The sequence below is a fragment of the Balaenoptera acutorostrata genome, chromosome 9, assembly GCF_949987535.1.
Source record: "Balaenoptera acutorostrata chromosome 9, mBalAcu1.1, whole genome shotgun sequence".
NCBI classification, from domain to species: Eukaryota; Metazoa; Chordata; class Mammalia; order Artiodactyla; family Balaenopteridae; genus Balaenoptera; species Balaenoptera acutorostrata.
In genome coordinates, this window is record NC_080072.1 from 13,369,051 (window position 1) to 13,380,480 (window position 11,430).

An 11,430-nucleotide genomic window follows, 5' to 3' on the forward strand; every position below is an offset into this window, starting at 1 on the left:
CCAACCTCCCTGAAACTTTTCAGACCAGGGAAATCAAATGAATAGCCCACACTTTTTGCATCACTGTGAGAAAGATAACCCCATGAAGTGAAATTTGCCTGTAAGTAGAGAAATATTCATCAGAAGAGAAAAGGGTTATCTCTGGGCCTCAAATTACCATAATTCTATGTGTGTATAGTGAAGAAATCTGAAGAAACAGATTAGAAAAGACAAAAGAAATTGGAGATCTTATTAATGGGACAACACAGGTAAAATCAATCATAAAGTTCCACTTACATAACCAATAATTGAAAACAGGTCAAAAGTCTGATAAGAAACAGCATTGGCTAAAGGGAAAAGGCTAGCAATTGTATAGGATTTGAGGTGAAAACTTTGGGGAAAATTCTTTCTAAGAGAAAGGAGAAAAGCAAAAAGATGACAGTACCCTTTAGAGTTGTAAATTTAAAGAGAAAGAAGATCAGTAAATTATGTGAAGGATCTTCCAGAAACAAGATGAAAGAAACATACACACACACAAACGATCATCAAGACCTCTCAGCAGCCAGGCATTTTACGTATAGAGGGATTCATATATCGATATAGGTATATGCACACATATATGTGTAAGTATGTGTGAGTATACCTATGTGTGTATGTGTATGCACACACACTTCATTACACTATACTACAGAAGAAAATAACCTTAAGCTAGAATTCTTGTAAGCCACACAAAACCCACAACTTAGTCCACTAAGTTATCAAAAAAATCTGTATCCATACAATTCGACTATAAAGGGAAACAGGGAAAAACATAAAATGTGTCAAAACATTCCAAACAATGAAAATGTCCCCAAAATAATACCACATACACACAGACACACACACACAGGAGAAGAAAACTAGAATACTCTAAACTGAACTAAATCTCCTTAAAAAATCATTTGGAAATACTAAAAATATGTCATAAATATAAAATAAAACATGAATAGAAAAAAGAGATTATGCCCAAAAGAGTTGATTGGACTCAAGAAAGAAATCAAAGAAAAGGCTTTTTTGAGAAATCAAGGTTAAATTACAAGATAAAAAAGGATAGGAGAAACAAATATTGTATGATTCTGTAACAGGGAAGAGCCAAATCTGACTGCGTGTTGGATCTGTTTCTTTTACTTTAACCTTTGCTTTCTGCTGCTTTTGTTCACTAAAAGGATACTGTCTATACATAATGGCCTGCCTCAGGGAACCCTGCCCCTCTACCTGAATGTTAAACCGAAGTGCCTTTGCACAGGGAAGCATCCTGACCCTGCCCACCTGTGGATGGCTGCAAGAAAGAAGAAATTAACACATCCCCTCCCCGAGGCTGGCCATTCCAGGGGATATTTGCAAAACTTATAGCCTTTTTACTTTACTTCCTCATCTCCTCCCCCTCTCTGTGCTATAAAGGGAACTGGCTTCCAAACCCCGATAAGATGGTTTTTCAGTGACTCTAGTCTGCCACCTTCTCGGTCTGCCAGCTTTCCGAATAAAGTCGCTATTCCTTACCTCAACACCTCGTCTCCTATTTATTGGCCTGTCGTGCAGCGGGCAGAACGAGCTTGGACTCGGTAACAATTCCACTTACATGAAATATAATAGGCAAATTCATAGAGACAGAGTAGATTAAAGGATATCAGTGGCAGAGGGAAAGGGGATGAGGAGTTATTACTTAATGGGTACATAGTTTCTGTTTGGGGTGATGAAAATGTTTTGGAAATATATAGTAGTGATGGTTGCACAACATTGTAAATGTAATTAATGCCACTGAGTTATGCACCTAAAGTTGTTTAAGTGCCATTTTTTAAAAATTTATTTATTTATTTATTTATTTATTTATGGCTGTGTTGGGTCTTTGTTTCTGTGCGGGGGCTTTCTCCAGTTGCGGCAAGTGGGGGCCACTCTTCATCGAGGTGCACCGGCCTCTCACTATCACGGCCTCTCTTGTTGCGGAGCACAGGCTCCAGATGCGCAGACTCAGTAATTGTGGCTCACGGGCCTAGTTGCTCTGCAGCATGTGGGATCTTCCCACACCAGGGCTCGAACCTGTTTCCCCTGCATTGGCAGGCAGATTCTCAATCACTGCGCCACCAGGGAAGCCCAAAGTGCCGTTTTTTTTAATGTAAACACATTTGAGGAATGTTGTCTGTGGAGCTTGAATAAGATGCTGTCAGAGAAGAGAAAATACTGTCTCAGAATGTTACCAAGAAATAAGATAAACAAGTAATCACAAAAAGACTTGATATTATCTTCCATTACAGGGATGAGGTATATAAGGGGATTGTTTGGATGAATTGTTGACAGAAAAATCAATAGCCAAGGACATTGAGAGAGGAAGGACAACAGACTGTGGTAGCTTTTTTTTTTTTTAAGATTTTTTTTTAAACATGTTTATTGAAGTATAATTGCTTTACAATGGTGTGTTAGCTTCTGCTTTATAACAAAGTGAATCAGTTATACATATACATATGTTCCCATATCTCTTCCCTCTTGCATCTCCCTCCCTCCCACCCTCCCTATCCCACCCCTCTAGGTGGTCACAAAGCATCGAGCTGATCTCCCTGTGCTATGCAGCTGCTTCCCACTAGCTATCTATTTTACATTTGGTAGTGTATATATGTCCATGACACTCTCTCACCCTGTCACATCTCACCCCTCCCCCTCCCCATATCCTCAAGTCCATTCTCTAGTAGGTCTGTGTCTTTATTCACGTCTTGCCACTAGGTTCTTCATGACCTCTTTTTTTTTTTCCTTAGATTCCATATATATGAGTTAGCATACTGTATTTGTTTTTCTCTTTCTGACTTACTTCACTCTGTATGACAGACTCTAACTCCATCCACCTCATTACAAATACCTCCATTTCATTTCTTTTTATGGCTGAGTAATATTCCATTGTATATATGTGCCACATCTTCTTTATCCATTCATCTGATGATGGACACTTAGGTTGCTGCCATGTCCTGGCTATTGTAAATAGAGCTGCAATGAACATTTTGGTACATGACTCTTTTTGAATTATGGTTTTCTCAGGGTACATGCCCAGTAGTGGGATTGCTGGGTCGTATGGTAGTTCTATTTTTAGTTTTTTAAGGAACCTCCATACTGTTCTCCACAGTGGCTGTATCAATTTACATTCCCACCAACAGTGCAAGAGTGTTCCCTTTCCTCCACACCCTCTCCAGCATTTATTGTTTCTAGATTTTTTGATGATGGCCATTCTGACCGGTGTGAGATGATACCTCATTGTAGTTTTGATTTGCATTTCTCTAATGATTAATGATGTTGAGCATTCTTTCATGTGTCTGTTGGCCATCTGTATATCTTCTTTGGAGAAATGTCTATCTAGGTCTTCTGCCCATTTTTGGATTGGGTTGTTGTTTTTTTGATATTGAGCTGCATGAGCTGCTTGTATATTTTGGAGATTAATCCTTTGTCAGTTGCTTCATTTGCAAATATTTTCTCCCATTCTGAGGGTTGTCTTTTGGTCTTGTTTATGGTTTCCTTTGCTGTGCAAAAGCTTTTAAGTTTCATTAGGTCCCATTTGTTTATTTGTGTTTTGATTTCCATTTCTCTAGGAGCTGGGTCAAAAAGGATCTTGCTGTGATTTATGTCATAGAGTGTTCTGCCTATGTTTTCCTCTAAGAGTTTGATAGTGTCTGGTCTTACACTTAGATCTTTAATCCATTTTGAGTTTATTTTTGTGTATGGTGTCAGGGAGTGTTCTAATTTCATACTTTTACATGTACCCGTCCAATTTTCCCAGCACCACTTATTGAAGAGGCTGTCTTTTCTCCACTGTATATGCTTGCCTCCTTTATCAAAGATAAGGTGACCATATGTGCGTGGGTTTATCTCTGGGCTTTCTATCCTGTTCCATTGATCTATATTTCTGTTTTTGTACCAGTACCAAACTGTCTTGATTACTGTAGCTTTGTAATATAGTCTGAAGTCAGGGAACCTGATTCCTCCAGCTCCATTTTTCGTTGTCAAGATTGTTTTGGGGCTTCCCTGGTGGTGCAGTGGTTGAGAATCTGCCTGCCAATGCAGGGGACACGGGTTCGAGCCCTGGTCTGGGAAGATCCCACATGCCGCAGAGCAACTAGGCCCGTGAGCCACAACTACTGAGCCTGCGCATCTGGAGCCTGTGCTCCGTAACAAGAGAGGCCGCGATAATGAGAGGCCGGCGCACCGCGATGAAGAGTGGCCCCCGCTCGCCGCAACTAGAGAAAGCTCTCGCACAGAAACGAAGACCCAACACAGCCAAAAATAAATAAATAAATAAATAAATAATAAAAATGAAGGAATTCCTTTAAAAAAAAAAAGATTGTTTTGGCTATTCGGGGTCTTTTGTGTTTCCATACAAATTGTGAAATTTTTTGTTCTAGTTCTGTGAAAAATACCAGTGGTAGTTTGATAGGGATTGCATTGAATCTGTAGATTGCTTTGGGTAGTAGAGTCATTTTCACAATGTTGATTCTTCCAATCCAAGAACATGGTATATCTCTCCATCTATTTGTATCATCCTTAATTTCTTTCATCGGTGTCCTATAATTTTCTGCATACAGGTCTTTTGTTTCCTTAGGTAGGTTTATTCCTAGATATTTTATTCTTTTTGTTGCAATGGTAAACGGGAGTGTTTTCTTAATTTCACTTTCAGATTTTTCATCATTAGTATATAGGAATGCAAGAGATTTCTGTGCATTAATTTTGTATCCTGCTACTTTACCAAATTCATTGATTAGCTCTAGTAGTTTTCTGGTAACATCTTTAGGATTCTCTGTGTATAGTATCATGTCATCTGCAAATGTTATACTCTAGGAGATGTGTGCTGGGAGATGCAGCGTCCTCCACAAACTGAACTGAGGCAACATTAATGTTTTCCTTTTACCTGCAACTCAGTTTTCTTCTCTTTCTACTTCTCTTCTTTCTGAGGTGTGAGTGTTACGAACTTTCTTTCCAGGTCATTAGAGTTTTCTCATAATTGTCCCCATATTAAAACAGAAACTGATCGGTACCTAGTTTCAGAGGAAAAATATGACTTGATTGATATAATTATTTTTAGGTCTTTGAATAATATTAAAAAAAAGTTCAGCTTCACTTTGGTCAAATTATCCCAATGGGAATTTCCAAACTCACAGAGATACTGCCATAAATGTCTGCAAGTTACATATCTCCCAGGTAAAGTTGTTTAGAAATCAGACAGGAATCGTGTGTTGTCTTTGTTTTCATTTTCACCATAGAATATAATAAAAGTGCTATTTAAAGGAAATGAAGACTAGTTGCCAACATAAATGCTGAAGGTACCATTTTATTCTCTTAAATACTAAAATAAAACTGGGGAAAGACTCTTGAATTTGCTTAAGAAAAAAGCTGCACACCTTACCTTAGAGAGCAGGTAAGTTCTATTTTCAGGATTCTTCAGAATTATCTGCACAGTGAGACTTATTACTGAATATTCATTGAATTTACTGGTTAATTCTAAGTATGGTACTGTGAAATGTTACATGTACCTTAGATTTAAGCCAAATACCTAGTGAGTTGGACATGAGTTTTCTTTAATCAACCCACAATTAATCACTGTCCTTAGGTCAATAAGAAATACATTTTTAGAATTTATTATTAAAATATTAATTTAATGACCATTTCCCCCTTGGCTAATGTTTGTTAGAAAACTTTAACCATATTTTATATACAGTCAGCATTTGAAACTATCTACTTGGTAATATAGAGCATCTTTGATGGCTACATATGTTTTATAGAATTCATATATGATAACTTACACTTTCTATGCCAATTGTATAAAATAATTAAAAACATGACAATGATTAATATTTTTCACAACTTGGGGAATGTTAAGGGGAAACAAAGCAGAAAGTTAGTGATTTATATTCAGTGAAGGATATAGAAAATCTGAAAAGGAAAAACTCAAGAAGTACAGAGTATGTCAAACCACTCTATTCCTACTTCCTATCAATTGTCTGAATGTGTCATATTTATAGTTTGAGTTTCTCATTCCTGTATTTAAACACCACTTATTCTATTACAATTCAACCAAAACTGAGCTATTTATTAAAATAGGAAGTTAATGAAGATGATCTGAATAATCCTTCAGAATGAGTGAAAGGGTGGAGAATAAAGCATGGTCAGGTTTAGTTCTGTACATTTTGGAGACCATCCAGGTTGGAGACCACCATGGTTTTAGGGAAAGTGACCAAGTTTTAACATATAAGCCTGCTGTCCAGAGTCTAGTCTCCAAGTACACCAAGGGAGTAAGAAATGGGGGAAGGTTACAGGGATGGGTTTTTGTGACCTCCAAATGATTTTTGCTAACAAGCAGGATACTAGTCAAAATTAGAAGAACCATTCTAAGTGGATCTTTCTGTGTCTCTATCATTCTGAAGTAAATTTGATTATAAACATCTCTTAAATACATGACAAAACAATTATAATGATAATGACATATAATTAAAATGAATTTCCATTTCATTCTATCAAACATTTAAATTACATTTATTCATTAATTTGGCAAATACATGCTGAATACTTAAAACAATCAAAGTATAGGGTGGGGATATAATGAGGAAAGGAATAGAATTAATAATTTAATTCATGATGAGACAAAGTGCCATCTGATTGATTAAATTATGAATGTATTATCTAATTCATTGAATCTTTCATAATTCATCATTTCATTATCCAGTCACAATCTTACTATGGGAGAACTAGGTAACTATCTTACTAAATGAGAATTTCAGTAAAGCCTACCTTGGTAATTTTAGTCTTTTTCCCACCTAGCACAATTTCTGGCACATAGTAATTAATAATTAAGAATTTTCCCCACATCAACAGGAGATGAGTTTTATTTTCCTTTCTTTAGAGATTAAACAAGTGAGGTGGCTTAGAAAGTTCACATAATCTGTCCCAAAGTCAGGCGTCCACTATTCTACATAGATCTGAATGGCATAAATTTTATTTATTTATTTTTTTTCATTATGTCCAGGTCAGGGAGAAAATGAGGCACTGGCCCTAACTCTCACCAAGATAAGATTTCCTTAGAGAGATAAGCTAAAGCATTTAACAGTATCTGGCAATAATTAGAAAAAAAATATGAAGCAAGGTAGACAGTTCTAAGAACCAAAAGACTTAGACTATTTGAGTATTCATTGCATGGTGGGCTATAGTGAAATCTACCTGGAAGTAGTAGGAGTTTAATACACTCTGATAGGATTGAACAAGGATTGATTGGGAACCACAAGTCCAGCTCCACTGCTGCAGGGAATCATTAGGAATCCCAGGAAAGGATATGTAAGTTTGAACTGCAGATGCTGGAGATTTCTATATACCTGGATTGCATAAAGGGAATTTAAAATAACAGGCTATAAACGATCCAAAGAAAGGGATAGCTCCAGGAGTTTCTGCTTCTTTCTGGGGAAAAGACCAACTTTGTTGTGATTCTGAGACTGGATCAGTTCATCTTAAAGGAGATAACAGAGACAATAACCTGAAGGTGAGTTGTAAATTTATTTTGACGTGTTTGGAAAATAAGTAAATAGTTATCAACACCCAGCTGCTGACACCTCCTAATTTATGTCAGAACCATGGACAGTTCAGGTCCAGAGGCAGTCCTTAAAGATCTAGTTTAACTCCCACAGCTTACTTATGGTTAAACTGAAGTATAAAAAAGGGATGCAGCATATTATAAATCAAAGTTAGGAAATAGTGCAACAAGATGAAGGAGACAATATTTTGTTTCATTTTCCAAATAGTCCAGTATTTTAAAGAATATCTTCTGTTAAGTTGATATTATTTATTTTTTAAAATATGAAAATATAAAATGATTCTTGTAGATATATTAGTCATACTTTCTTATTTTCTATAGAAATAATTAAAAATAGGGAAAATACTTTCAAGTTATTCCAAAATATAGATTATAGTTTTTGAGTCATGCATTATATAGATTTTGTATTTTAAAAAGTAAATTAATTGATAGGTCATTTTTCATATTTTCCCCTCTTTCTAATATACTAGACTGAGTGTGTTTACATGATTATAATTTTTAAAAGAGTTTTGTGTTTTGTATGAAATATCCAAGTATTGGTAAACAAAATAATCTGCATTTAAAAATCCTTTGTTTATTTTCTTGATAATTCATAATCATTTCATTGATTTTCCACTTTCAGCCTGCAAACACACTTTTCTCAAAATGGCATTTACATTGTCTTTCTCAAATATGATTTGACCTGTTATCTGATAAAGAATCTCACAGAGGCAGGATTTTGGAAAACCTGTGAGGGAAAAAAAGGCTGAGAAAAGTTAATTGATCAGTTCACACAGCAAGTGTGAAATAAAGAATAAGCTGTGACTGAATATTTAACTTACAGTGTTTGCCACCAAATCAGAAGAATGTAATTTAAGAGAGAAGTTAGAGTAGAGCACTGCATTCTTTTAAATGATTGGGAATAATTTTAAAAGCCTAAAATGTAATTGTTAGTTGAATGAGATGGCTTATTTGACCACTACGAATATCCCCTCTTCATTATTCAGTAGGAAGCATATCAAAATGTCATTTTGTGGCCATTGACGATAACTCTCATATACTAGATAGATTTATGTTTTTTTCTCTTCAAAATCCTACTTTATGTACACAAATTTGAATGGTGATTCCACTGAAAGGAAAAAAAGGAGGGGAGTGTTACAGCTTTGAAAATAAATTGTGAATATATTGGCTCTGAAATTATGAGTAAACAAAATAAAATATTTTAAATACCAAGGTCCAGTGTTTTATATAACTGAAGTAGAGAATTTATGGTGTGATTTAGTGGAATGATTGTTTCTCAGTAGTTCTTCCTTAGCCTATGATTCTTGAACTTCTACCAGTAGAAAGGTTTTGATTTGTCCTAAGGTGTAATAGTTATTAACACATTATTAGAGCTGGTCTTACTTTACAGCAATGAGTAGGAGGAGGAGAAGGTAGAAATAACAGGAATGAAAGTAAGAAAAGCCTGAAATACTAAGATGGATGATGTAGGGACAGAAAGGAGCATGCATTTTCAGGATGGCTGATTATTGAGACGAGTTGAAGAGTTTGTGTACATCAATTAGAAAGAAGCCAATTTATGCAAGTGAGTAAGCCATCGTATGAGACTAAAATTCAAGCAAAACTTACTATTATTATTCCTTGAATGCCTTGCTGAATGTCAAAAACAAATATTTTAAAAGTCTGAGATGATAAATGTTTTGAAAAATAGAGAGCATTATACTTTGCTTGTTATCCTTTTGGTTGACTATAAAATATAATATTTTATTTGTAAATTAAGCACAAGAGAAATATAGCCTATTTTGGCCATGTGTATATGGCTCATGATTCCAAATTTGCTGATTTTTTTCTATTTATCCCCTTTCCACCTAGGAGAGACAGCAGGAAATTTCTCACATATAACGTTATCCACATATTATACTTCATATATTTGCCCTATTTGTATTTTCACTCAATATTTCATTTCTGTGTGTATTTTCTAATAATAAACAGTGAGAACAGGAAAGAGATATCTGGGTTTTTTTTCTGCAGTACCATTTCTTGAATTCTACCAGGGCATAATATCCAGTTATGTTTGATAATACATGCTAATAGAATGGTTACATAAATATACTGCATTCAAAAAAAAAATATATATATATATACTGCATTCTACAACGTTAGTCAGTCTTCATCTCAGGTACCTAAGATTTTAACCAGCAATTAACGTCTTCAAGAAAGGGAAAAAAAGAACTCCAGGAAAGACTTCCTAAATAAAAATCTAATCATTTTCTTCAACTTTTGAACCCTTTCCATTACGATCTGCCCCATGACAAGGAATGATATGCATCACTATATTTAAATATTTATAAGAATTGATAATTATCTAATTTCAGCTGGCTACAAACTGCTCTGAGTCATGGAAAATAATAATAACATCACAGAATTTATTCTCTTAGGACTTTCTCAGAAAAAGGAAATTGAAGTCCTCTGTTTTTTCCTGTTCTTGCTTTGTTACATTGTAATTTTGATCGGAAACCTACTTGTCATGATTTCTATCACCTGCAGTCAACTTATTAACCAGCCTCTGTATTTCTTCCTGAGTTACCTCTCTCTCTCAGACCTTTGCTACACCTCCACTGTGACCCCCAAGTTGATCACTGACTTGCTGGCAGTAAAGAAGACCATTTCCTACAATGGCTGCATGACACAGCTCTTTACCATGCACTTCTTTGGGGGGATGGAGGTCTTCATCCTCACAGGGATGGCCTATGACCGCTGTGTAGCCATCTGCAAACCCCTGCGTTACACTGTCATCATGACCAGACAGAAGTGTGCTGCCATGATCGCTGCTTCCTGTGCTGGGGGATTCTTGCATTCCTCTGGTCAGTTTCTCCTGGTCATCTTTTTACCCTACTGAGGCCCCAATGAAATAGATCATTATTTCTGTGATGTGTATCCTTTGCTGAAACTGGCCTGCACTGACACCAGCAGAATCGGTCTCCTGGTCATTGCCAATTCGGGCCTGACGAGCCTGGTGACTTTTGCGGTCTTGCTGATATCTTACGCTATGATCTTATATACTGTCAGGTCCTACTCTGTAAAGAATCGCCGCAAAGCTCTCTCCACCTGCAGTTCCCACATCACTGTGGTGGCCCTCTTTTTTGCTCCTTTATTCTTTATTTATTTTCGACCAGCAACTACTTTACCAGAAGACAAAGTATTCGCTCTTTTTTATACTATCATTGCTCCCATGCTCAACCCTCTAATCTACACACTGAGAAACATGGAGATGAAGAATGCCATAAAGAAACTATGGTTCCATATTACAGGAAGAAAGGAAATGAACTGAAAGACATCCCTGATTTTCACCGCTGAGCTTGTTGAATATAAGACTTCTCTACTCTGAAAACTTTAAAATGCATAATGTTTGCCTATGTATTTGTGTCTAGCAACACGTATAGGCTCAAATATGAGCAAAATTTACAATTCCAAGGATTTGTCCAGGCACTCTGCTACGCTCTCTTCTAGCTTTATTATTTATATCTCTTTTGCCCCATTGATTGTTTGGCTGTGTAACAGTTTGCATATTTAGCAGCAGACTATCAAAGCCACCATGCAATACAAATCAACACTGAGAGCCCATAGAGCTCATTCTTATATGTGACCATATTCAAGGAAGCTAATTCCAGCCACCAAACAATGATTTAAAAGATAATTCCAATCTTTCACTTGCATCACTTAGAGAATATTATAAAAGATCAAATTTATGACCTGCCACAATATTTCTTAAAAAAAACATCTTCTACTCTGATAATTTGTAGCCAGTGGCGATCTGGAACTTCTCACATGCCTAAGCCCCACATCAAACTCTTTTCTTTTGTTCTAATGAACTTTATCTA

General features: G+C 36.0%; 1 protein-coding gene across 1 annotated transcript; it reads left to right on the forward strand.

Annotated features, from left to right (window-relative positions):
- Positions 1-9,947: 9,947 nt before the first annotated feature.
- Positions 9,948-10,880, forward strand: LOC103018681 (olfactory receptor 4P4-like). The gene is given in 1 exon segment (XM_028166196.2): positions 9,948-10,880. A coding segment is annotated over 1 exon segment (933 nt).
- The last annotated feature ends 550 nt before the right edge of the window (positions 10,881-11,430 follow it).